General features: G+C 36.2%; 3 protein-coding genes and 1 long non-coding RNA gene across 8 annotated transcripts; 3 read left to right on the top strand and 1 right to left on the bottom strand.

Moving 5' to 3' along the window:
* Positions 1 to 4,835: 4,835 nt before the first annotated feature.
* LOC120256823 lies at positions 4,836 to 8,117 on the top strand. Of its 3 annotated transcripts, none has more exons than XM_039264491.1 (5): positions 4,836 to 5,028; positions 5,112 to 5,253; positions 7,488 to 7,548; positions 7,803 to 7,832; positions 7,921 to 8,117. In XM_039264491.1, exons 1-3 carry the CDS (start codon positions 4,920 to 4,922, stop codon positions 7,540 to 7,542), a joined length of 306 nt encoding a protein of 101 aa, XP_039120425.1. In that variant the 5' UTR covers positions 4,836 to 4,919; the 3' UTR covers positions 7,543 to 7,548; positions 7,803 to 7,832; positions 7,921 to 8,117. The 3 variants fall into 3 exon arrangements, with proteins under 3 accessions (XP_039120425.1, XP_039120422.1, XP_039120424.1); XM_039264488.1 differs by having other exon boundaries at positions 7,916 to 8,117; XM_039264490.1 differs by having other exon boundaries at positions 7,904 to 8,117.
* A 3,791-nt stretch (positions 8,118 to 11,908) lies between these two features.
* Positions 11,909 to 13,529, top strand: LOC120256837. Its single transcript, XM_039264512.1, has 2 exons — positions 11,909 to 12,742; positions 12,900 to 13,529. The coding sequence occupies exons 1-2, from the start codon at positions 12,389 to 12,391 to the stop codon at positions 13,479 to 13,481; spliced, it is 936 nt and encodes a 311-aa protein (XP_039120446.1). The 5' UTR covers positions 11,909 to 12,388; the 3' UTR covers positions 13,482 to 13,529.
* LOC120256838 lies at positions 13,529 to 17,138 on the bottom strand. 3 transcript variants are annotated; one of them, XR_005535427.1, is made up of 5 exons: positions 16,869 to 17,138; positions 16,705 to 16,786; positions 15,610 to 15,665; positions 15,355 to 15,522; positions 13,529 to 14,643 (listed from the first exon to the last, which is right to left on the bottom strand). It is a non-coding gene; the product is annotated as an uncharacterized LOC120256838 (long non-coding RNA). The 3 variants fall into 3 exon arrangements; XR_005535425.1 differs by having other exon boundaries at positions 15,610 to 15,672; positions 16,869 to 17,137; XR_005535426.1 differs by lacking the exons at positions 15,355 to 15,522; positions 15,610 to 15,665 and having other exon boundaries at positions 16,869 to 17,083.
* Positions 17,139 to 17,228: 90 nt separating this feature from the next.
* LOC120256836 (5'-3' exonuclease) lies at positions 17,229 to 20,512 on the top strand. Its single transcript, XM_039264511.1, has 6 exons — positions 17,229 to 17,433; positions 17,650 to 17,995; positions 18,080 to 18,235; positions 18,437 to 18,671; positions 19,936 to 20,158; positions 20,240 to 20,512. The coding sequence occupies exons 1-6, from the start codon at positions 17,285 to 17,287 to the stop codon at positions 20,361 to 20,363; spliced, it is 1,233 nt and encodes a 410-aa protein (XP_039120445.1). The 5' UTR covers positions 17,229 to 17,284; the 3' UTR covers positions 20,364 to 20,512.
* The last annotated feature ends 6,774 nt before the right edge of the window (positions 20,513 to 27,286 follow it).

Below are 27,286 nucleotides of genomic sequence, written 5' to 3'. Positions count from 1 at the left end.
ATTTAACACTCCTAAGCCTTTTTCCTGAATATAAATTTACCCAACTGGTTGATCAAACTTATTCCTAAGAACACCTAAGGATTGTAGGGTAAATTCCAAGTTTGAGGAAGTTTATTAGATAGAGAATGGTTGATTCTCATAAAATTAACCAAAATGAAGTTGTGAGCTTATAAACTAACCCACTTTAGCTGCAATTGTTCTTTAATGGATTTAACTCCACAATTTTTTATGGATATATGTCTATACTCTTTTTTTAGTACTATTAATACATTTATGATTTGTGAAACCCTAAGAATCAACTATTTTAGGGAAAAAAAAAGTACACACCAGACTAGAGATTGGTCTCTTCTCCAATTCCTCTTCCAAACTCTTGGGTTTTAAATATTCAGAGCACCATCTTCTCTGACACATGATAAGCAAGTATCACCAAGCTTCGAGTTCACTTTATTCTATTGATCAAAATGTTGTGAAATATTCTGCATGACAAGGATGAATACGATCTTACAGACAAACAAGTACCTTCGTACCTGTCTGTCCTGTTGACAATTCCTTAAGTGGGGGCCCATATTAATTTGATTAAATGAAACAATCAAATTTTAGCCATGGTAGAGGTACACTATACACTGCCCTAAGACCTATTTCACCATTCCTCACAGGATTTATTGGCATTCTTGAGTTGTTAGGGTACAACTAACCTAATTGAAGTGTTTTTTACTTAGCATGCCTCAACAAGGAGATTTGCTCAAGTGTAACCCAAGGAAATTGGCATGGAAGTGGGAAGAAGAATGATTGTAGGTTTTTCAAAACCCCTGATGATCATCTTACCAAAGAACCAATTAAATAAAAATAGGCCTTGTGACATTAGACTATGATCCAATAGCTTAAAAATTAAAATAGCCCTTGGGATGATAAACAAACAAGGGAAAATGTAATAGGAAAAAAAAAAGAATAAAGTTAGTCCAGAGAAAGAGGGAGCACCACACATTTGCTTGTGTGATGCATGACCGGACCCAAATGCTTGCATCGTTAGATGGAGGAAGTGAGGATATATAAGATGGTCTCCACTATATATAAGATGCTTGAATCATGTATATAGTCTCCACTAGCTGATGTAGGACTATCTTTCATAAGCCACCAATATTTCTTTTGGTTTGGGTATAACTCCACATCGGGTTTTAGCCTGGTCTAGTTCTGGCATTGGGCCTAGACTTAACTCAATTCCAACAAATCCCAGACTTGGAAGCTCACTTTGTGTTTAATTTAATTAATTTTGTTGATTGTGATAATTTGTATGTTTTAGGCTTAAGCCCCAGCCCATGAGGCCATTCCATCCTTCATAACCTCACATTGCCCATTGACACAGTCAAAGTGCCATAGTATGGCAGTCATGCGTGGGTTCTATCTAAACTCAACAAACTTTCTTGTTTATCTTTTTTTTTTTTCTTATTATTGCTCTCCAACAACTAGTTTTACAGCATTGGATGAGCTCAGATCACACACACACACATGCATATAAAATCTCTTCTCAAAGAACAACCAGAAAAAAAAACCCTAGTTCCATGTGCTGTTCTCTGTGGACCAAGAGCCAAGGATTAATCTCATATGCTAAAAGTTAATCACATACCACTACGATACCATTATGCTTAAGAGCGTAGTTTGTCCCAACACTTCAGCTATCGAATTACAGTGTGATCTTCCTTTATTGCTAAAAGGTAGATAACTAACAATAAATTTAGAAACATAAACAGATTCATACATCTTAACAATCTTAACAAAGAACGCACACTAAATAGAAGTTCCCAAACTAAACCAATCAAAAGTGCAAACATTTCTAATATGCTCAAAATTCAATGACATTATCAAAGAAATCCATCGACAAATGCGCAGAAAGTGAGACGATAGGGTGAATGATGATGAAGGATGAGGTAGAGAAAAGGAGAGACGATTCCCAGGATTTAAAGGCGGTAATCCTGAAAAAGAAGAGGAAGCCATACCTACAGAAATCCTCGCTGTCTCCGTGCAGATGAAGATCCAAAGAAGACGCCCTATCGTTTGCTCCACAGACTCCAAGATGCTAACATTTGCCAACAATGGGAGCAATGGGAGTAATGGGAGCAAATTGAAAGGGGAAAAGAGGGAGATGATGAATGGAGAAACCCTAGATTTCTCGATTGGGTGAGAGCGCGAATGGAGTATCTCGGCGATGAATCGGATTTCCACGGCCTCGCGCTCCTTGAAATTCTCTTGGCGCTCTTTTTCCATTGAATGTTTCGAATCCTTGCATTAATAAGGGGGCAGTATGTTATCGGATTCGGATCCTATTTTCTTAATGGATCGAATAATACTGGAACTTTGGATCCGACCCGATTTGCGATCCGCCCATTGATTGGTTTGACTCAGGATATATACGCAATGAAATCCAGTATTATAACTATCCATCCAATAAATGGTTCTTTTTAATCTTTCCGTGAAAATAGAATAAAATTATTTCTTAAAGAGACAAATTATAGTATATATTGCATTTGTTGTATTTATCAAAAATATATATACATATAAACATATTTTTTAATTAAATATAATTATTATAAACAATAAATTATTTTATAAAAAATCATTCTCTCAAATAAATAGTTTGGAATATTGACCGGATCAGAAGAGACTTTTTGTGGTCGGGTCCTGACATCGATAACCCGGCTTGTCGTCTGACGAATTGGAAAGGTCTATGCAGACCACGCGATCAAGGTGGATGGGGTATTCTAAACCTTCACACTTTCAACCAGGCGTTATTGGGAAAGTGGTGGTGGAAATTTTGGAACAACAGGAATTGGTGGTTTGCGGAGGTGCTCAATTTTAACTATGCTTCGCAGCGTTGGGATGTTTTGCCCAGATAGTCGGATCGTTATTCCTTCTTTTGGAAAGTGGTTATCGGGTGTGCTCCGACGATTAGAGCATGTACTGCGCACGAGATTCGGTCCGCGTGTTCTACTCTCTTTTGGAAAGATGCTTGGTTGAATGGGATGGCCCCGATGCATATTTGGCCGGAACTTTTCGGGAGTTCCCAGATGCAAAATAGTTCGGTGATAGAGTGCGCTCACCTACTCACTGTGGCGCCCTTCTGTGAGTTCCTGGGGAGTCTCCAGATTAGAGAGTGGATCAATTCTAGAGAAAGTGAAGGGGATGATGTCAGAGTGTGGAAGCTTACGGGGAATGGACTTTTCACAGTCAAATCTCTTTATAACTTTTTGGTAGATGGGGGGCTGCGCTGCCCGGTGTCCAGGTTCTTCTGGCGTAAAATTTGCCCAAAAAAGATATCCCTCTTTAATTGATTGGCTTGAAAAAACAAGATTCTCACTTTGGAGAATCTGGAGAAAAAGAGGTGTAACAGGATGCCCACGGCAACATGTGTGCTTTGTCACTCTGACATTGAATCTGTGGATCATCTGTTCATCCACTGCCCTTTTGCATGTCGCATTTGGGATTATTTCATTAATCTTTTACACTTACCGGAGTTACCGGCCTCTGTGGGTGATCTGTGGGACACCTAGAGGATGTCGGTGCGACATTCCCAAAGGGATATGAGCGACATTGTGGTCAAGGCTATTGTTTGGAATGTTTGCCTTGCTAGAAATGATTATATCTTCAATGCCAATGTTTTGCATGCCCACTCTGTTATCTTAAAAATTGATCAAATGATTTTGTCATGGTGCTCCTCAGCATCGGAGTGTGTTCAGGAGAAGTTGGGTGACTCCATGACTAGCATTCGTCGTAGTCTGGAGTTTTTGGGACCTCGCGTGGAGGAGAGTTTGGAGAACTCGGCACCAGAGGAGTTGCAAGAGCTTAGCGGGGAGTAGCGACTGGCAGGTTGTCTTTTGAGGAAGGGTCTTCCTCATTTTGTCTATTGGGGTTGTGTTGGTTTTACCACCTCTTGTGGCCTTGGTTTTATGTTTTGTCACTCTCCTCTCTATCTTTTGTAGAGACTTGTATTGGTGTTTGTTTTTTGTGGCAATGAATGTGGTTTATCCACTTTTTAAAAAAAAATAAAAATAAAAATAAAATAAATAAATAGTTTGGAATTTTTATCTTCAAATATCCTAATATGATGTATGAGTATAAATATAATAACAGTATATAATCTATTTTTTAAATATAGTTAATTATATTAATAATTATAAATTAAAAAATGTATAATTCTCTAAATAGTTTTTTTTTTTTTCAAAATTATTCTTTTAATCCTTAATTTTGTATTGTAACATTTTAAGTCACTTTACTATTTTCAAATGAACTATGTTAGTTTATTTTTTTAAGAGTTTAGAGTTTAGAGGACTAACTGACAATTGACATGGCTAAATTAAAACAGTAAAAAGACTACAAGATTACAATTTAAAATATAGAGACTAAAAAGATAAGTTTGAAAAAGTTGAAATTTTTTTTAAGAATTATACCAAATAAATATACATGAAAAATTTTTTATGTGAAAAGTTAAATGTTTAAAGACAATTTATAAAAAAATAAAATAAAAAAATAATCTATATTTCATACATTTACCTTTCATCATTTATTTAATTAAGCAAGTGTACATATATTAAAAAATTGATGGTTTTTTGAAAAATTCATTTTTTATGAGCATGGATATGATTTTGAATTTCTGAACACGTCTATAATGTTAAAAAATAAAAAATAAATAAAAAAAAAAACTTTTTTTATTATTTCACTTCCCCCATGTTTGCAGGAACTATACCTGATCCGATACCAAGAAACAAATAATCCGATAACTGTTTATAGGATCTACACCCGATCCAATAGTGCTATCGGATCCAACCCGTTAAATTCCACTCCCTCCATCGCGTTGCCCGAAACCCCGCGGTGTTTGCTCGTCTCTCCTTCGTCTTCCTCTCAACTCACGATATCGAAACCCTAGAATGGATTCAGTGGGAAGCCATGGATGGTGTCAAGCATGGGATCACGCAACTATCTTCGTCCTCCGGCCCCTTCTCGCCGTCTCCTTCGTCTTCTCCTTGATCCTCCTCAGTGATTCCGCAACTAAACCCTAGTTTTTGTTTCAAATTTCCATGAATTCTGTGGGGATTTCTAATTCGTGATCTGGAATTCAGGTTGGTTTGTGGCTTGGAAGACGGTGCTGGTGCACGTTCCTTTGGTGCAGGAGATATTTGGTCTTCGGAAGAAGCCCGCGAAACCGAAGCCTCCCTCTCGTCACCGTCTCTCCCGCTTCTACAACTCTACTGGCGTTCATAGGTATCTCTTCTATGCACTTTTCCTTTGATTATTTGGTTTGAATTCTTATTTTGAACTCATCTATGATCCTTGCTGTTAATATATTCAATCATTCTGCAAAAGGTGCGACCTTTGCTTTATTTTTTAGTGTTTAAGTGTAGATTTAATCTGGAAGTGCTTTCCACTACTCTTAATTGTATGGACCATGTTTTGGTTTATCTTTCCTCTGCACTGTGAGTTTATATGGATGAGCAAAGGCAGAGCATTTGCCCTTTGTCTATGCTCCTAGAAGAAATCGATAAAGATCCGCAGTTTGCTTTGCTAATATGTGGTACTGGAACTATATCTTTATATCAATGCTCGGCTCACAAGTTCCCTTAACAGATTTCTATTTTATGTTCAGAACTCCTCCTCAAGGTGTTTATTGTTCCCCCCCCTTTTGTCAATCTTTTTGTCAACCTTTGAGTGTTTTATATGTGTGATTATATTAACTTGCATTTTTAAGTGATGGAATTTTTGCTTTTACTTCAACAAGTTCATAGCTGAGCCCTGTTACATGTTTACTGTTAAAGATCATACCATTTACTTCTCAAGGGTTCACTTCTGTCAGTATGCTTTTGCTTCATGTTTTTAAGGTAGATGTGAATTATGGAATTTGCCATAGACATCTTCACATAGAGAAGTTGCTCTCATTATAAAAGCTATGTAGTTAGCAGTTTGATATCATCTTGAAGGGAATTTTATCTTTTTGAGATTTTTACTTGGCCCATTGTTTTGGTTGATGTAGTGCTAGCTGGTATTTTTAACACATTGCAGTTCTTACTTGTTTTACCTTAATTCCTTCACTTTATAGTAGCCCAGCTTGGATGCCTGTGGTTCTTGACTTAGTTGTGACCATTTTAATAAACTTTGTCGTTAAAGCAAACCTTCTTGATACTTGCAGAGTTCTTCCCTTGTAGATATGCTTCTCAAAGCTAATCAAACTTAAACCATATTAAATATTTCTATATGCCTTTCCTAAAATTGAGTTTGAATCTTCCTCTCCTGCCAAAAGTTAAGGGCTTCCTTTTGCGAGCTGTAGTGCGGCATTAATCCTCAATTTGCATTTGGATGAGCTACATATCAGTACATACTTTCCTTCAGGTAGCCTTTGCAAGTCATGCTCAGCCAATTTTTTCAGCTACAGTGGTACTAATCCTTGTAACCCTAGAAATTATAGGTAAAAGTTTCTTGCAACACTAGCATTATAGTAAAGGTTCAATATTTTAAAAAACTGTTCTTATGTCTTGGATGAAATTTAATATTAGGCTTTTAAGGTGGTACTAAGGTTGTAAAGCATTTATTCACAAGATTGAAATAAAAACATTTATTGGCCTGTCTCTTCTTTCCTATGATGGTGTGATGTGTTTCATCTCACAACTTGGCTTTGAATTCACCCCATCCCTAGTAGGTGTCTATGTATCATATAAATATTTTCTCCCAAGAACAATCCAGTGCATCTTAGTAACTGCAAAAAACATGATGGAAAAGCAGGTTCCGCAAAAGCAATATTATAAAATGAAGGACAAGAATGAAAGAGATTATCATCAAAATTCTTTTTGCCCTTCTTTGTATCTTCTCATCTTGATGAGCCCGAATATTTCAAACATTTGCATCACAATAAAAAGCTGAATTTAGAAGTAGACAACTGCAGAAATTTGATCAGTTTAAATAGACGAGTACGTGTCAGAATGCTTTTATGAAATTATCTCTTTATGAAGCATTTAGAGACCAAATTCAACCAGAGAGAGAATGTTGAGTGCCAGCACATTATATGAAAGCATATTTGTATATATTTTTGATGTCCAATTCAGATAGACACTCACATTCATGCAAAATTTCAATCAAATTTGAGCAAACTAAGTGAACTTTACTATGTTGGGACCAAACACTTGATAACTTTGTTGTCCTTGACGCAATTATTCATGTTTATTACTAATGCATTGTCATTTTTGAATTTTTTTTTTTAAAGAGCTTTTAGTTAAAAGGACGAAGCAATTTGTGTTTGATTTATGATCTAATAAAAGATTCACTGTTGAACATTCAAATAGAAAGCTGTTCCTTTCTCCAAATGGAGGTCTTATTTAGTCTTAGTGGTCTTTTCCTTGATGTCCCTGCTAGCATGCAAATAATTTGCTACTCTTCCCATTGTTCTTTTTGTTTTCTCTTTATTGGCGTTGACTAATACTTGTTGTCATCATTCTGCAAATTAACAGCAAGAGCAAGTTGGATGGAGAAAAAAATTCTCAAGAATCCCGTCAAGATTCTTAACTCCAGGTTTGCTGCATGTATTTGTCTTGGTCTTAAAATAATTCCCAAAGGATTTCTGTATAAAAGCAGTCAAATCTCTAGACTACATTGTCGATAGATTTCCCGACCAAACCATCTCTGTATATACCCCATTATCATCTGGTGATTCAGATCATGTATAGCCACTTAACAACTCATTTGGTATCAAGTGCCACTTATGGTTAAAGAGAATTCACTGATGATAGTTTCTTCTGTCCTTTTTCTGCCCACTCAATCTCAAGTGATGTTCAATGAGATGAGAAGCATGAACAGTAAGTTTTCCAGGCTTTTTTCCATTGAGAAGCATCATAATCATGATGTTCATTATCATCAATTTCTACAGCTTTTACTGCAGCGCAGTATGCATGCATGGATCCGGGAAAGATGGGCTTGTGTTCACTTGGGCTGGCAAATGGCAGAACACAATGAAGTGCTGTCTGTGTACTTGTTGTTCATTTTCACTCTATTTCTGCTGTGATTTCAAGCAACAATGCTTGTCCTTTTGTTAGATTATTGAGCCTAAAGAGGCTGGCAAAAGAGAGAGAAAAAACTAAAGAGAAAAAAAAGGTATGTGCTTCTTGTAAAGCTTTTTTATTCTCTCAGCCTCTGCAGGTGTCCAGGTTGGTGAACCCTTCTTCTCTTTGAAGTTTTCTTTCTCTCTTTTTTTTTTTTTAAAAAAATATATTTTTTGTTTGTTATTAGATGTTAATTAATGGAGTGTGTATTAAAGAAGAGTTTAGTAATTTGTAGAATCTTCTTTCGGCTTACTACTTATATATGATTAAATAAATAAGAACAAGATTAGTCTTTTGGTGTGTGCCTCACTAAAAGTGTTCCTTTTTCTTCCTCAGGTGATTAGGTATAGATAATATATATAAATACTTTCTATGTATTATACTAAGGAAAAGGCATATGAGTATCTATCTATCTGTTATACAAGCAATCTATAACAATAGAGAATAAAATTAATGATTTTTATGTGATCTCGGTGTCTGATTTTTAAATTATCAGACAAAAATCAAATGTATTAGTTAAAAGGGTTGAAATGCTTAATTTATAAACATAAAAACATAAATATTAAACACAGTAGTGCAAATTTTCAAGCATACCACCCACCATGTTATCTACTCCTGAACTTTGGTAATATTTATTGTAGGTGCTTCTTTTATTAACTCCCTTGGTTCTAGGGCCAAAATATTTGCAAAAACAATCATAAAGGCAACCATGCTAATTGTGGGCAAAAAAATCTTATTTGATTACACAAAACCTCAAAAGACTTTTGTTTGCTTAAAAAACCCTTATGGCTTAAAATTAATTTGAAATTTTCTATAAAAAGTAAATTTCTCTTTAACCTCTATCATCTCTTTCCACTCCCAAAATTTGTTTAGGGTGCCATAGATGGTAAAAAAACATTTTCCCAAACCAACCTCAATTTTTTGTAAAAAAAAAATTTAAGAGAAAACAACAACAAGAAGAAGAAGAAGAAGAAAAACTCTAAAATCAAGAAAAACACATTTGCCAATTTTGTCCAGAGTGACAACAAAAGTTAGCATTGAACCCTACCACCAAAGAAGGGCACAAGCACTGAGAGGTAGCCATCCAAAAGCCGGCTAAAAGAAGTAATGCCACCCTTCCACACTCACCTCCACACTCTCAGATCTGAACGCTCATAGAATCTCCATATCACCATAATAGATATATTAAAAACTTTGACTCTTAGAAATGGATGTGACTTTAGGCTTAGGTGTATTACTTGCCCTTCTTCATTCACTTAAAAAAAATAAAATATAATAAAATATAATAATAATAATAATAATAATGTCAAAAGTGATAACCAAAGTTAAATGGGAGCCACACAATGCCTATCTGCCAAAATTGCCAATTTGTGAGACTTATTATTTTGTTATATAAGTAGCTCAAAGTCATATAGGTGATGCAGAGTGCCAATTGCCTATAATGGAAAATAATTCTATTTAGGAGCATACACTGTCATAGATGCTTCAACTGTGTTTGTAGTTGAAGTAGCTATGTGTGATTGTGACCTTGAAATTAGGTTTGGTATAAAGTCCATGAGTTTTTAAATAGTTCACTAATGGTCTTATGCATCTAATCTATCTTCTTATCTTTGTAGGCTTTAATCTACAGTGAATCTTAGAAATTCAAAACTGTCCTTTTTTTTGGTTGTTGTTGTTGTTGGTGGTGGTGTACATATGGATCACACATTGTAGCATTTAGATCTTAAAAATGACACTCTAGATATTTTTCTTGAATTTATAAAAACGTGATCAAATTGAATTGGTTAAGGAAGTTGATCCCATTTGATTATTCCTATAATTTACTAGATTATTATTATTATTATTATTATTAATTTAAAATAGAAAAAATATGTTTAATATAAAGATTTAACAAAATGATAAAAGTATGGGTAACGTGAGGGTTTAGAATACCACACTTGGATTAATTTAAAACTCTGGTTTCTATAAAACTAGTAAATCAAAGACAAAAAAAAATTATATAACAAATAAAACCTCAATTCACATCAAGATTTTATTAATGACGTTTTAATTTTTAATTTTTTAAAAAAAACAAATTAGAAGCTTCGGTGTTCATAATCAAGTGCAATCTTGAATTTTTTTTTGCTTACATCTTAACAAAAAATCTAACAATTAATATTTGACGTTTGTGTTGATTAGACAATTTTAATGTGCATCATACTGCTTGTGATTTTGGCCGTCTTAATTTTTTTTTTCCATAGTTTTCCTAATTCTCTTTTATGATTCAACATCTTAATCATTATCTATTCGTTTATATATTTACATTTATTATTTTTTATTTTAATATAATTATGATTTATCTAAGCGACAAGGAAGATGGAAATGTGAAGCAATGTAGGAAAGATTTCATGTGAGAGACGTCATGGTGTTTGGGAAGCTATAAGTTGGCAAGGCACACACAAACACACAAATCCAGTGAGCTCAAAATGCTGTTTGTTTGTTGAATGTTGGGTGATGGACAATGGAGATTCAAGACATCTCATTGAATAGATTTAACACTAGACCCATCAACCTAAATACAATCATAGAAACCCCTCAATCAAGCAGGCTATCATCACTGGCTCCCACTCCTTCCCCTTCCAATACTACTACTACTACTACTCATCAAGCAAGAGCCCTCTTGTGGGGTCCCCTTTCATTTTTTTTACTCTTTTGGTGGGACCCATTTTAGTCAAACCAAATTAAGGGTTTGGGGGGTATAGGGTCCCACATCAAAGGGTCCTTAAGTGATGGAATGTTATATTTAATACCAACAAGTAATTAATAGTATTATTATTATATATGTACATATATATATATATGTGTGTGTGTGTATATATATAAAGAAAAAGGTGAGGATAGTGAGGATGCTCATTAGCCATTGGCTTTCCAATGAGATCTCAAAAGACCAACATCCTCCTCTCCGTTCCCCAAAAACCCACGAGCAAACACCATCTTGCTCTTCTACCAAAGCAATTGTGATTAAAAAACTAGATAAGCTACTAAGAAAGGAGAGTAAGTGAGAGCCTAAAAAGAAGATTTTTTGTATAGTGGATAGAGATATTGGATGTGTTCAATGGATTCCATCATTTCATTCTTCTCCCTTCTCTTGTAATTTTATCAACTTAATTTAAACCCTTTCCCCCCCTTTTTTTTATTTTACATATACATATATAAGAAAATTATAAGTTAAATAAGTGAAAATATATGGTAACATTTATGAATAAATTAAGTGTTTTATCAATGTTTTTTTTTTTTTTAGGTTGGTGAAATTTCGGACTCATATAATAACATTGAATGAGAAAGCCAAAACAAGAATATAATTTGAGATTAAGAGTGGATGGATGATCATAGATGGACCAAACGAATCATGAAGCTCATCTAGAGATGGGGTCACACCACATGAGCCAATTGATTACCACTCATCAATTTGAGAAAACAAAATTAGCAAACTTGGTCCAATGCAATGGTGGTTAGCAGTCCTTGGCCACTTGTTTTTCTTTGACACTCAGCATGGAAAGCAACGATTGGTTTTAACATTAGAAAAAACCCCAAAGAAAAAAAGTTTAGTCCCTCAAAAAAAAAACAAATAATCAACCCAACCCAATTCCCATTTCCTTAGCCTCTTTTTCTTCTTAACCCGCTCACACCCATACAGAATTCATATTGCCTACTGATTCTATCACAGTTAGACATGTGTCATTAATTTTTTTTTTCTGAAAACACATGTTAAACTTGGATGGATTAAAACAGACATGTGTCATTAATTTTTTTTCTAAAAACACATGTTAGACTGTGATGAATCAAAACTAGAGAATACATGGTTCTGGAGCCAGGCAGTATGAGCTCACCCATACACGCACATATTACAACATACATCTATATATATATATATATATAATAAGATATGTATGTGTGGTTCTATAAAAAGGATCATCAAGCTTGAAGAGGAGAGTAGGCAAGAGACTACTACCAAGAAACACAAACACACAGGCAGGCAATCAATGAACAGAGAGCATGAGATGTGTCTTCCATGACTTGCTTCACTTGCTAGCACTAAGCCATAACACAAATGGCAGATTCCCAATCATCCTTCCCCCTCCAAAGGAAACAGCCATCATTGCTCCCAAGCCATCCTTTTCATACATAGGAAACTGAGCTTTTAAGCCACCTTCCTCACACCCTCCCATCCCTTAAATCCTCCTCCTCATCCTACTCCTTCTCACCATCTCCTTCTCATTCCAACTCACAACTCACACAACACATATAGACATATATAGACACATACACAAACCATGAAGCCATCTTCAACCAACTCAGTTAACGGTTTCTACGCGTTCATGGCGCATGGTCTTGATGATCTTGAGCGAAGTTTCTCAGCTAACCCATTCATGTCCTTGCAGTTCTTGCAGAGGGCTGTTGCTTTACTGCGCTCGTTTCACTCACACTTGACTCATCTTGTTCAGAAACTCCACTTGCCTGTCGGTGATAAATGGTTGGATGAATACATGGATGAGAGTTCTCGGTTGTGGGAAGCTTGTCATGTTATCAAGCTCGGTATTTCCAACCTTGAAACCTACTGCTCCAACGCTGCCGACGTTGCTTCTTCTCTCAACGATCGCATCCCTGATCACCAACTCTCCCGCCAGGTAACAACCAACCATCATAATTATAATAACAACAAGATAATGATAAATGATAAATGATAAATGATAAATGATAAATGATAAATTCACTTGTTTTGAATTGGACAATATATTTATGATTAATTGTTTGTTGTTTGGTTTGGTTTGGGGGGGGGTGTAGGTAATGCGGGTGATATCGGTATGTAGAAGAGAAGCGGTGGGATTGGAAGAGGAGAACAGGGCGTTGGTGGAGACAAGAGTGGAGCCGTTGGCGTTGAGGTTTGATGAAAGAGTGGCGATGGAATCAAAGTTGAATGGGTTTAATGGGTTCAGAGGAGTGCTTTATGCGATGAGGAACGTGAGTTCGTTTTTGTTGACGGTGTTGTTGTGGGGTTTGGTGAGTTGGTGGCCGGATATGAGTGTGCAGGGAGTGAATGGTGGTGGTGAGATTGGGTCAAGGTTTTATAATACTGGGTTTATGGTGACAATGGGAAGGTTGCAGCAAAGGGTTGTAGGGGAGATAGAGAGGATGGAAGGGAGACCAGGGGTTTTGGTGTATGAGTTTAGGAGTGTGAGAGAGGAAGTGGAGAGGATTAGGGGAATGGAATGTGATGATGAGATGTGGGAGAGAATTGAAGGACTGAAAGGGTGGGTTGGGGTGTTGAGAACTGGGACAGAGAACATTGTGGGGCAGTTGGATGACTTCTTTGATGAGATTGTTGAAGGGAGGAAGAAGCTGTTGGATTTGTGCAGCCATAGATGAGAAAGAGAAAGAGAAAGAGAAAGGGAATTAGAAAGAGAGCTGCTGTATTTTTTTAAACTATGGGTTTTTAATGGTTTGTGTAACTGTTTTGTAGTCATAGTGGAAGATTTCATAGATAGGGCCTGAAAATGAATGGCAATGGCAATGAAAATGGCAATGGAAAAGGTAAGTGTCACATCTAAACAGAGTCCTCACTGTAAGAACTTTAGATTAGGAAAGGAAGGTTGCTGCTGCTGTTGCCTCCTGTTGTTGTTGTTGTTGTTTTCATTCAACAAAACCAAGGGTTCTCAAGTCTTAGGATGTGGAAGTTTGGGCAATGTGAGACATTATTAAAGGAAAGAAAAAGTCAGGGACTTGCCTTTCCTTGCTCTCTCTCTCTCTCTCTCTCTCTCTCTCTCTCTCTCTCTCTCTAGATACATAAACATATATATATATATATAATAAGTTTCTCTATCGTTTCATGCTTTTTTCTATGCTTCTCTTTTGCTTTATTTATTTATTTATATATATATTTTGTTGGTGATGGGTTTGCTTTCTTTCTATGCCCCTATCATTAATGATTCCACTGGAGCAAGAATAAGGGAAAGGAGGGCTAGAGATTCCTTTGTTTTCCTTGAGATTAGAAAAGAGGGTGTAGAGGTGTGTTGTTATGGAAGCTTTTGTCTGATACGGCCACTGACTAACAGATGGAGACGATGATGAAAAGCCTTACTGAGATGGCAGCCTGACACTGTCTGCTCTTCTTCATGGCTGCTGCTTCTTTTCCTCTCTAAGAACTCAAGAAAGTGAATCATGAGACAAAAACATTAAATAAATAAATAAATAAATTCTGTCAATATTATTACCACTAATTCACAAGAATTATTATTATTATTATTTTTTTTTTGGGGGGGAAAAAAAAGCTATATAGAAAAAACAGTAACACTAGGCCAAATCTCTTTAAAACTTATCAGATGCTTAAATCCCCAATGATCATCTCTCATACCTTTCACAAGTGATGCTATGATTCTATCCAATCTTACCACTAAAAAGTGGCAAGAAAATCCAGCAAGAGAAACAGATTATGGAATATATGCTGCATGTATTAACAATTACCAAACCATTAGAATATTCATTTCACTCATTGGGTAGATGCATTGATGAAGCTTCTTCCTGGCTTGTCCTGCCCAAAAAAATATACAAAATTAAACGTGTCATCAGTTCAACAATGCAGCAATCTGAGCTGCAGATTCCTCTAATTGATAATCAAGGCACATCATAGTGCAATCAAGGGCAACCACTCATTTCTTTTTGCCTCAAATAGAAGGCATGCTGAAGCAATTCATATAAAATTAAAGCATCAAAATGCCTTTTAACTAAGAAAATTTTCTCAGGATATCACAACTAGCATGCGTGCTTGATAAAGGTTACAAGTTGCACATAGATGGAGATGGAACCTTCCTAACCAAGTCTACAGCACAGCATCTTATTTATAAATAACATACCCTAGTGAATATCTGAACCATAGATTGTCAGACTGACAAATTATATGACCACGAATGCACATGGTTTTGGTTAATCCTTTGATGTGAAGGAAAGGAGCATGAAGATGACTGCAAGCTAAAATTATCCCCAAACATTCAAGAAATAATTATGATAAGCATGGTGTCAACTATCAAGAATGTACTGAATTGTCAAGATGAGTTTCCACTGACATAACATTGCCACAACAACATGTAGTTTTTTCCAATTCCGGTCAAAGATCAACAACTTGGAATTTCTAGAATAAGTCTAAGGTAGTTGAAAAATGACAGCCAAGAAAATATGGGAAGATGATATATAGATATATATATATATTAAAATATTTGCGCAATGAAACCTGATGTGGTCTAACCGTGTAAAGAGAAGCAAAGTCCTCAACACAATTTTAAAGTTCAATAGCACTGTGGTCTTCTCTTGTTGTTTTCGATGTTCCCTATAAGGTGCTAGCAATCTGTACTAATGAACCCAACCATAGTTTCAAAGTTCCCTTTCGGACATGTAGCCTTCATGTTTGGAGTACCTAACATTATCAAGATCAAGAATATGCTGTCAACAATCCCAAAAGACATACTAGGCATGAAGGATATACAGCAACCTTTCTTGCTACCTATCCTTGGTCTCTGATGAAAAAGACCCGTTGTCACCAAATAAGGCCCACATGACCTTCAAACTTCAACATTAATGATGATCAGTATAACATCAAATACCAAAGAGAGTTTACATGATACTTATTAAGAAAATAAACTATAAAAAGATGATATTGATAAATATTCACAAGTTCTTTGGGTAACAAGATATCCATCCCAACAGGTTCACATAATTTCGCTATACCATAGATCGAGAATTTCCACTTTCTTAGTTGATTTCATGTACCATGACCGAGTTACAAGCTCAAATAATACCGATCATATTCTTGTTAACTTGGGAATTTTAAGTTTCCATGTTTTCGATATATATATATATATATAAATTAAGGCTGCTTCCAATGGAGCGAGACTAAAGGCCAATTAATCTCATCATCCGAACCATCAGAGTACTCCGACAATTCTCTTTCCCCAACATAATTTTCAAGGACACAAAACAAACCCAGTTTTACAGAGTTCACAATTTCTTCAACAGGCAACCACAAGGTTAAATTCAACCCTTGCTGACTCAAGGTCATTCATATAGCCAATACTGTACGGTAAAATCAAATGTTATTCCAGTGAATGGCTGCTAATCCCACTCCATGTGCAGCACAAGGACACTAACCTAAAAAGTATTATTGATTCACACAAAACATTTTCATTCAAAATCATGACTTTATTGGGACAAATTTTATCTAGAAAGATGCTAAAGCCTAAGAAAGTAAATTTTACATCAACTCAAGGCACAAAGACCCAAACACAAAAACAAAAACAAAAACAAAGTAGACATGCTCCTTGGATTGCTACAAATTGGAAACCAATACCACAGGCTGCTTCTACTTCATTGTTCTAGCAAACCAATTCATTGGCACACCCTGTCAAATTTCAGTTCTTTTACACACTAAAATCAATTCTAAACTCATTATAAACAAGAACAGCAGAAAATTTATAACAACAACATAATTCCCATTGCTTATGGATTCAATTCTTAATTCAAATGTTTAATCTTTGAATTTGAAACTAGCTTAAAATTTTTCCTAGAATAAATGCACATTGAGAAATTGAAGTAGATATACCTCGACAGCCACAAAGCTACTAATTTGAGCCATGATGTCCTTGCACAAAAGCTCAGCACTCTTCCCCATAGCCATGCAGTCCCTGAAGATAGCCAAGCCGCACAGTCACTCTAACCATGATATCCACAACATTGAGAATGGTGATGAAGGGACAATGAGGAGACCTGGCATTTTGGATTCCTCCAAAACGACATGTTAGTTGGAATCCCAGAGGACTGCAGACCTACGAACAATCAAGCCGGCGGCGATCGAGAGCTGGAGCCTACACAGAGCTTCCGCCGGCGGCGGCGGCGGCGGCCGACATCCATGGCGGCGATCGCGAGACCCTAAACCCATAGCTCCAGGACAAGCAGCTTCACTGACAACGAAACGAGAGTGCTAATCTCGATGCATCTCAACTGTATTTAAAGCATCAGCAATAGGACCTAATCTCAATGCATATGAACGGTTAGATTTAATAGATCGGTAAACGCTTATCTCGATGCCATAAAGCGGCCAGAGATCTCCCGGTTCTTACGCCTTTCTATTGATCTTCATCAGAGCGAGAGAGAGAGAGAGAGAGAGAGAGAGAGAGACAAGGATGGAGATGGATGAGAGGAAAAAAATGGAGAAACGAGAGCAGCGAAATCGAAGGCATGGATCGACGGCATTCTTCGTGATGTTGGACTACCTCTCCCTCTTGATCTTCTTCTGCTTCCTTTGCTACTTCGTCTCCAAGATCTGGATCCGGTTCGCCCCCATCTCCGTTACATGATCCTTAGATGAACGAATTTTTGCTCTTTTTTTTTTTTGGTTAATTTTTGTTTATTTATTTTCTTTAGATCTGTGTGATCTTGTGATGAGAATGTTTATGTAATGGATATTACAATTTTATTAATTTAAAATCTATTTTAAATATTTATTCTGATTTATTTATTTATATAAATGTGCCTAAAATATATATAGATATATATATCGAGCTAAGCTAGTTAAAGTTAAAGGAAGAATGCTAACAATGACGCTGGAGCCGGCGAGGGCCTTATGCTCGGTGACCAGCGCTTCTCGGAATACGTCTTTGCGCTTCTGTATCCCGCCCGCGCGGCTAGCTGTCGCTGCTCACCGGGTGCCGCACGGTGTTGGAGCTTCTCAGAGGAATTTAAACAAACACCTTCTGGGCAGTAGTAAACCTAGAGTTTTCCTTCTGGATGTGAATCCTCTTTGCTATGAAGGGTCGAAGCCTAGTCTCAGCTCCTTTGCACGATGGTTATCTCTCTTCTTCACCGAAGTCAGCTTGCAAGATCCTGTCATTGCTGTGAGTACTGAGCACTGGTGAATCTTTCATTGTTGGGAAATCCCATGGAGAGTTTGATTGATTTTTTTTTTTTTTGGGGTTCAGGTTCTTGATGGTGAGGAGGGAAATGAGTACCGGAGGATGCTAATGCCTTCTTACAAAGCGCATAGAAGGAAGTTCTTGAGAGCAATGAATGCGGGGCAGAGTTCAAATTCTTCTGAGGCTCAAGTGACTGATGTTCTTCAGAAATGCCATGTTCCGGTTTGTGAGAAACTAATCTTATCTTGATCCTATGCAATTGAATGGTTCTCTTTGTTGTAGTGCTAAGTTTAGCAATATATTAACTATGTTTGATTGAGGGAGACTGGTGTGATTTTACTCATTCATAGATTGTATTCTTGCGGCTCTGTCAATAGAAATCCTTGTTGGTTAGGACACAAGTAAAATGATTTAGTGATGCAGGTAATTAAAGTCAACGGTTATGAAGCTGATGATGTAGTTGCTACACTTATGGATCAAGTTCTACAAAGAGGCTTTCGAGTTGTCATTGGTTCACCAGATAAAGATTTTAAGCAGCTAATATCAGAAGATGTTCAAATGGTTATGCCTCTTCAGGAGTTTGGTCGGTGGTCCTTTTACACATTGAAACATTATATTGCTCAGTACAATTCTGATCCAAGCTCTGATTTGAGTCTTCGTAAGTATTGTTATTTGTAATTTTCGAGTGTTGTTATTCATGGTTCTACAATTTACGTCTATGTTATGGTAAAGCTTTGTGATTGATATGCACAGATAGATTGAAAATTTATGTGGGTAATCATAGAACATGTATTTGATTTCCACTATTACTTGACACCCTTTACAATAGTGTGCTTTCTTCAAACTTTGACCTTATTGTTTCAACTGAAAGCTTTTAACTGTATATCTCTCTCTCTCTGTCTGTTTGTTTAACGTTGCTAAATCTCCTCTGTAATGCTTCTGTTTGGTTGTGTTAGCATGATTTAGCAAATAAAAATATCAGGTCTCAACATTTTTGAAAGTTCAGCGTACTTTTAGTATTCCATCTTGTTGTCTGATGATATGTAGTTGATAAATCTTTCTTACCAGTTATGCATTCGGATATAATGTGCGTTTTTTCTTGCGAAAGTTTTATGCCAGAAAGATTAAACATTTAGTTTATTGTCATTGAAATGACCACCCTTGCTAAACTGTGGCTTTTGCTGCAGAAATAGATATGAGTATTTGATAAGATATATAAAGGACCTGACCTCAACTGATTTCTGAGGGCAGTACTGTTACATTAGATTTTTGATTTATTCAATATAAATATTGGGTACTGGAAAACTAAAATCTGGTTGACATTATCCTCTTTTGGAGTTAAACTGAAGATACTTGCTCTTCCTTTTGAGAGATATTCCAATCTTGTTGAGGATCTGCATCATAAAACAAATCTCTTTTAACTCGCTTGGTAGATTTACTGAACTATTTATTTATTTATTTTTTTTGCCAAGATTTACTAAACTATTTGGTAACTTTGATCTTCTCTTGTTGACGGATGGTAGGGTGTCTACTTATTTTGAGCGATTGTGATTAATCATAATTAATTTTGAAATATCAATTGGTTGTTAGAGTAATTATTGCTAGTCCTTCTCAACAACATGAAAGAACATGACCGGGAATTATAGCAAATGGTATTGATAGTCCTACTTTTTTACTTGTTAAGTCAAAAGTTCCTATTTCTCTTATGCTAACCTTGAGAAACTGAGCTAGTTTTTCATTCATCGTTAACATGATCATTGGTTTATTGTAAATCTCTTGCGTCCACCTTCATCAGCTTCTCAATAAAGCTCTATCATTTAACAGCTGGTATATGACTACTTGTGTTTGAAATCTTTAATACCTCTTAAGGCACTTGTTTTCATCATTATCCTGCATTACAGCATTCTACATTTAATTTTCAGGGTGCTTAATAGGTGATGAAGTTGATGGTGTTCCCGGAATTCAGCATGTCGCCCCTAGTTTCGGTCGCAAGACTGCCCAGAAACTCTTGAAAAAGCATGGTTCTCTACCAAACTTGCTGGCTGCAGCTGCAATCAGGACGGTCGGAAAACAATATGTACAAGAGGCTCTAAACAAGCATGCTGATTATTTGCGAAAAAATTATGATGTGCTCAGTCTAAGGAGGTGGTTGTCTTTGTGGATATTTTTTTTTTCTAAATAGGTTTTAGTTTCATGCAAGCCGTTTATAACAAACTAAACTCACAGGGATGCTGCTGTACACCTTCAAGAAGAATGGCTTTTGAAGAGAGACCCTTCCAATGATTCTACTGTTTTGGCATCTAACTTCATTCAAAGGCCAGGTAAATTGCATAACTTTGATGTGACATGAGATGAACTCTTGTTTGAAGCTGATCAACTTAGTTTTTGTAGATTTAACGGAAGGTACATGTCTTTTTTCCTTTTACATTAAAAAATCCTGATACTTGGTAATTGTTTGTTTGATATGAAAAATTATAACTTGCACCTGAAGAAAACTTTAAAAGGTTATTGATAATTCTCTTCTTCAAAGTTCCTAATCACATGATCTTATAAGTATGTACATGTATACCACTTACGGGCCTCGAGGAATAGATAGTTTTGGAGGTGCACCGGTCATGGTCGATTGAATGATTTTATAAAAATAAATGCAACTCGGAGAGGAGAGTAGGAATCGTCTTTTTTTTCTTCAAAAATTTAAAAGCCTATGTCTTTATGTATATCATTGATTATTTATTTATTTATTTATTTATTTTAACTAAAAAAACACCAACCAGGTTGATGAATACCAAAATAACATCAAATTAAAAGTTTAAGCATGGAAATCATGCACAAGCTTCACTAAAGCTTATTGATACTTATGCTTGGAGCGATCATTTCAAAGAATTTTTTTTTTTTTTAGCCCATGTTAGTGTTTTAAGAGCAATTTAGGTTATATATGCAAACCAAAATGTTTTTAAAATAATTTTTAATTTACTTTCACCTCTGTTTGATTCCAAGCCATTTTTGATATTTGTCTTTCTAGTTTCTACTCAATTTTGATTAGATTAAAATTTGATGTTTTTCTGTTTGATTTAAATATTTAATATTTTTCAATATTAAAGTAATATATTTAAATACAAAATTATTTTTAATTTTTTTAAACAATAAAAATGTGCAAAGGCCGAGAAATTTTGAAAAATGGACTTCTGCATACACCGAGAATATTTAATATTTAAATATATTTTAATATCACTCATCTCTATTCCAGTGTATATAGTATCAATATCTAACTTTTGGGATAAAATTGGTGGCCCCGTGTAAACCCTCGAAGGCCAAAATTTTTTTTTACTGTGCCACAAAAAGTAAAGTTTGAACATTTTGGAGGATTTTGAGTCAATCAAATTTTTCTTTCTGTATATTAAAAAAAAAATATATCCCAAAAAAATAAAATTCAACCTAGCTCTTCTTAGCACTCAGATTGTTTTACTTTCTCTCCCAAACGTCCCATCTATGCACACCCTCAAGTTACGGTTATTCTGCATTTAAAAAAAATATATTAAATATTCATTAATAAAATTATGATTACCATAAATAATACAAAACGTGTTTTACAGTGTTGTACAGTAAATATGAATAGTAAAAGTGTACAATATTGCTATAAACAAACAACTGTTGGATAATAACATCCAACGACTATAAATAAAACATTCATAGAAAACCGTTATCATTTCCATATATATATCAACGACTATAAATAAAAGTGAAAATTACCAAAAACACCTCCTAAGTTTGCAATATGCACAAACACAACTCCTAAATTTGTGTATCCCTAAAATCCACCTCTTTTTAAACACAATGTTTTTCAAACCCCCAAAGCATGTAACTGTGGTTAACAGAATTAGTTTTAAATTTTCTGAATGAAATCGCCACTTGCGTGGGAAGTCGTGGAAGTACGACGTGGTTTGACCATAATGGCCACTGCAATCATGGTTCTGGTTTGAGAAGAAGTGGGGGTTTTTCTTAAGGTAATCCCAAAAGACAACTTTTACTGGCGACGTTTACATTTTTTTTCTCTGTTCGCCTTTTCAGCTTTTCAATTTCCAAAGTTGTCTCTGCCTGGACATCCTTTGTAGAACATGAATTTCTCTTTCCCTTTCGACCAATGTCTTGAAGGAGAAGTCCCGCTCAAGTATTCGGCATTTCATCAGTTTGCAGTCTAAAGTATTGATCCGAGGTGGACGCCGTTGAAAAAATTGTGATTATGGTTTTATTTATAAACTATTCTGTTATAAAGAGAAATTTTTCGGTTTTGTTTTGTGGTTCTATTTTCCTTGGATGATATTGAAATGTGCAGGGAGATTTCTCAGCTAGGGTTTGTTTTGTTTTACATTTTCGTCTGTGTACACGATCGAAAGAGATTTTTCGATTATTATGATGTGTAATGTTTATAAAATATGTTTCCCCTTTAATTTAATATTGCTGTAGTTTTAAAAATGAGTTTTAGGTTTAAGAAATGAGATTTAGTTTAAAAAATTATGTCTCCATTTAAATTTTGTGTTTTTTGTTTAAAAAATGAGCTCTCTGTTTAATAATTGATGTCTCCGTTTAAGAATTCAGGTCTCCATTTAAAAAGTTAACTTTTCCGCTTAAGAATTTGTGAATACTGCTTAATGTATTGTTATTGTCACAGGCTTATGATTATGTCGGTAAACCTAGTTAATGGGCGATGCTACTTGACAACGGTAGTGGAGACCGTGGCTCAATTGAAAGTTAACATGAGTGGAAGACACTAGGAGATCATCCGAAGGACACCATTTGCAGCATTCACTGAGCTGGAAGCTGTGTTCCAAGAGAGGGCCCATCTTAATTATCTGTTGCAAAGGTACGATGACCGCACTAATAAATTCAGGATCAGGGCAAGAGAGGCCCTTTTTGATTATCTGTATTCCAAGAGAGGGCCTTTCTTGATTTACTGACCGCTCTTGTTCTTCGTCTGTGTTGCGATGAAGACACAATCATATTTCAGAAGAAGAAAATAGGCTCAGCTTTTGAAGAGAGGTTTTTATCAAAAACCTACGAGAGACACAAAGACTCCATCAAGAGAACTCTTGAGCCACTTGTTCGGCAGAAGGGAGAAGAAGAAAATTTTGTCAAACTCCTGATGGTGTACCTCATGGGTACAATCCTCTTCCCAAATACCTCATGCTCGGTTCCGAATTGGATCGCTGATTATGTCGATGATCTACCTGGCATGGGCGCATGTGACGCACAAGTGGCTTATGGAGGATGTTCCACAAGCTGCCGCTCGAGTGCAAGCAAGATGCGCTAGGAAGAAGACCAACACATGGTATATTAAAGGTTGCTCAGTCGCACTGAACAGCTGGTTTTACAAGCTGACCAACACCAGAAAGAAAGTGTGTTTTGGCAAGACCCCAAGGATGCTATGTTACGCTGAAAATAGGTATCGGAAGCAAGCGTCGATAGAAACCACGTTGTCATCTCTCGAAAGAAAGGAGATAATAAATCATGAACAATGTGTTTAACAATAGTTGTTAATGTTTAAATATAGTTATTAGCGTTTAACAATAGTAGTTCTTATTTAAAAATATTTTTTACTGTTTAAAAGTTTAGTTTTCTGTTTAAATATATGTAATACCGTTTAAGTATATGAGTTAACTATTTAAAACATTTGTCATTGTTTAAATTGAATGATTTCGTTGAGATTGTGTTGTTTACATATGTTAGTTTCCTCAACTGGTCGCGGCGATTGTCAATGAAGATATCTTTGTTCGGCCACCCGCCGTGGGGATGCTATTGCTGCCGAACCACTTGCTCAAAGGAAAGATGAGAGGCCAACCTCTTCGTTGCGTGCTTGGTGCACGCATGCCAGACACTGATAACCGAGTTCTCTCGGTTTGTCGCTCGGGTTGAGGCATTGGAAGGACGGTCACAATCGAATGCACCATCCCTACAAACAAATGAAAAACTCGGCACGGACGCTACTAGGAATAGCTTGGATTTAGCTGGGGTAGCCCCGACAATTGCCGACGATGTCAGTGGAATGGCCTCGGATTTTGATGACGATGACGTCCTTGGGATGGCTATTCGAAGAGGGCTACGTTTGAAGAGGCTTGTGAAAAGAAGAAAAACAATAATGCCTTTCCCTAAAACGGCTGACGATGAAACAATAGCAGAACCTGGCACGACGTTGGATGTGTCTCCAATTGATGAAGTCATCATGGCCGGTGTTGACAAAATCATTGAGACAGTTGCCGAAGAAATTCCCGTCTCGGTGGAACTTGCGGGCGACAGTGCCACATCGAAGATAGGCACAATCCCTCAACAACAAGAAGCAGCAAAGGATGTGTCTCTGGTTGATGCTGTCATCATGCCCATCTCAATGGAACTAGCGGACGACACCGCCGCATCGAAGGAAGATGCTACTGATGATAAATACCAACAACCGTCAACGGCAACAGCGACTCATGATGAATCCAAAGATGCTGTTGATGAGGAGCAAGGAAATATCAATGAAAAAACAATGATTGATGTTAACGTTGCCAGTATGGTCCTTGCCAACTAACAATACCAGCCAGCCCGGAAGGACTTTATTCCAAAGAAAAAAAAGATTACCTAAACACGCGTGGCTCGACAAATTCGAGCAAGAGTTAGTAAGGATCTTCGTCAACTGTTGGATGGACTCGTAGGTATGAAGTTTTAATGTTATCAATTAATTATATATGTTACCATTTAAGTCTTGTACTTTTGGTTTAAATATTAGTATTTCCATTTAAATATTTACGTTATCAATTAACTTTTGCTATTTCCATTTAAATATTTACGTTATCATTCAAATATATATAGTTTGCACTTAATTTGTTGTGTTTTTGTTTAATTATGTTTATTACCGTTTAATCACAGGACTGTTGTCTGGAAGAATTACTCTATCAGCACTACACGAGCCAGCCTATTCACGCTGCTGGACGGGAAAGAAATGGTGACAGACGATGTGATGGACGCGTTCATATGCATAATTCAGAAGTCTCTGACGGGAGTACCATATCCATATAAAAAATGCGCCTCCATCTCATGACCACTGGCACTGTTCATGTTCAAGCAGGAGGACGCGAGTGAGACGACTTTAACTATGATCAGAGATGCACAGTGTAACCTGCATGATGTTGACATAGTCATCCTCCCAATAATCATGAATGACCACTTCCATCTTGTAGTTCTTGATAATAACAAACAAGAATATAGGTATTATTCTTCATGCGAAAGTGAGGAGTACGACAGAGATGCGTTTGAAATGGTAAGTTCTTTGATAACTAAAGTTTGATAAATAGTATTTTATTAATCGAGATTCTAACCTCAAATAATATATTTCGACAGAGCAGACTGTTCGAATATTGTGTCAATATGGAGTTTGGTAGGACGGTGACTCTAAAGTACCCACTAGTTTACGATAGTGAAACCCGACGACAAAAAAGATGAAGTGTCGACTGCGCCGTTTATGTCATGTGGCTTATCGAACAATTACTTGAAGATGAAAAGCTACGGCTACCGCAAACATATGTCCTTTATTTGCGATTGAAGTATGTTTCCCGCATACTTAAGTAAGGGAGCACAACCGGTATCACTAAGAAAGGCAATTCTTCGACGGGGATGAAATAGAGTTAATATTGTTTAAAGGAGTGAAATTAAGTTAACATTGTTTAAACGAATGTAAAACAGTTTTGACATTAAAATTTAAATTCTATTGATTCTTTTCCACTAACATAGTAAGGTTTCTCATGTAAATTTACCTGTGTTCGTTTTATGTCTATATGCTTAACTTTCTTTGTTTAAATTTTAGAGTTACTTTTTAAATTTCTGTGTTTATGTTTAAATATCAATGTTACCCTTTAAACATACGCGAATCTGCTTAACTTTCAGTGTCTTTGTTTAAAAAACAAAGTCTCTCTTTAAATAACAAAGTCTCTGTTTAAAAATAAAAATTGACATGTAAATAAGATTGTTGTTGTTTAGATTTTTGTTTATTTACAATGCCTAGTCGGTGACGGCTTCATTGCAAGATCTACGATTGTGACAGACTTGTGGTAGCGATTGCAGCGTATCTCGCGGACCTTGGCCGCTTGCGACTCGATTTTCTTCCGTTTAGGACGCCCAGGTTGCCTTCTCGTGATAGGCGGTCGCAAACACAGTTCTCGATTTTTGTCAGTAGGCTTGTCATGGTCGGGTATCCGGAAAATTGCGTCTGTATACGCCAATTTGTAATTGTTGATGGTGAAGTCGTCGCTAATAAATCGATGAAAGTTGGTGTTTGTCTGCATTGTTGCACCGCAAACATGTTTGCATGGGATACCATAAAATTACCATCAGCGACATGAGCACATTGCCATCATAACGATCATCGACACAACGACCAATACGAAGATTTCGGTTTTCCGCAACAAGTACCTCTACCTTCGAATGTATGTCGAGGCATAAGTAGGTCTCCCATTTGTTTACTTGCTCATGGCGGGTGTATAATATGCACATCAACTTAAACTTGTACGATGTAGAACACGTACATTTAAATACTGTTAAGCTAAGACACTGAAATTTAAACGGAAACAAACAATTTTAAATGATAACAAAATATATTAAGTGATTACCATTATAGTTAAACATAAACAACATTAGTTAATCTGTAACAAGCAAGTTTAAATAATAAGAACCATTTTTAAGCGTTAAATAAAATCAATAATCAAGTACCGCATAGGGTCAACCATTTTCGTCACCGGTATTTGTCGAGCTTCTTTAATCCACGCATTAAATCACTCTGCCACATTTGAATACATCTCAACCCAACGTTCACCTTTGAACAGATAATTCAACAAATGTGACATATCTGATTTATAAATCAACCATTGATAGGCTTCGGGTGATGTGGCCTGCAGTTCATTTACGGTATCATCGAATTCTTTAGCTGTGGATGCCCACGCAATACGAAAGTATATGAACCAACACTCCTCCTTCAATGCCTTCCTAAGTCTAACATTGGTTTTCATAAAATTGGCCTCCAAGTGTCGAAGACAACATGCATGTGGGGAAGAAGGGAAGACACGTGCAATGGCGTTCACAAGGCCATTGTACTTGTCCAACACAAATGTAATTATCTCTTCATAGTCTCCTTCATCGTATAAAGAATCACCTAACTTCGAAATGAACCTTTTCCAATTGACATCGGTCTCATTGTCGACAATACCGAAGGCAACGTGGAAAAAACCATTGCTTCATTCTTCGCCTGTG

This window comes from Dioscorea cayenensis, unplaced genomic scaffold, assembly GCF_009730915.1.
Source record: "Dioscorea cayenensis subsp. rotundata cultivar TDr96_F1 unplaced genomic scaffold, TDr96_F1_v2_PseudoChromosome.rev07_lg8_w22 25.fasta BLBR01001667.1, whole genome shotgun sequence".
Taxonomy (NCBI): Eukaryota; Viridiplantae; Streptophyta; class Magnoliopsida; order Dioscoreales; family Dioscoreaceae; genus Dioscorea; species Dioscorea cayenensis.
The sequence above is the reverse complement of the archived record's forward strand: the minus strand, read 5'-3'. Positions and strand labels throughout refer to the sequence as shown.

Coding starts and splice junctions, on each gene's coding strand:
- LOC120256823 (XM_039264491.1), top strand. CDS start 4,920: ATGGATTCAGTGGGAAGCCATGGATGGTGTCAAGCATGGGATCACGCA. Junction 5,029..5,111: donor CTTCTCCTTGATCCTCCTCA/GTGATTCCGCAA, acceptor TCTGGAATTCAG/GTTGGTTTGTGGCTTGGAAG. Junction 5,254..7,487: donor AACTCTACTGGCGTTCATAG/GTATCTCTTCTA, acceptor GCAAATTAACAG/CAAGAGCAAGTTGGATGGAG.
- LOC120256837 (XM_039264512.1), top strand. CDS start 12,389: ATGAAGCCATCTTCAACCAACTCAGTTAACGGTTTCTACGCGTTCATG. Junction 12,743..12,899: donor ATCACCAACTCTCCCGCCAG/GTAACAACCAAC, acceptor GGGGGGGTGTAG/GTAATGCGGGTGATATCGGT.
- LOC120256836 (XM_039264511.1), top strand. CDS start 17,285: ATGGAGATGGATGAGAGGAAAAAAATGGAGAAACGAGAGCAGCGAAAT. Junction 17,996..18,079: donor TGCAAGATCCTGTCATTGCT/GTGAGTACTGAG, acceptor TTTGGGGTTCAG/GTTCTTGATGGTGAGGAGGG. Junction 20,159..20,239: donor GATGTGCTCAGTCTAAGGAG/GTGGTTGTCTTT, acceptor CTAAACTCACAG/GGATGCTGCTGTACACCTTC.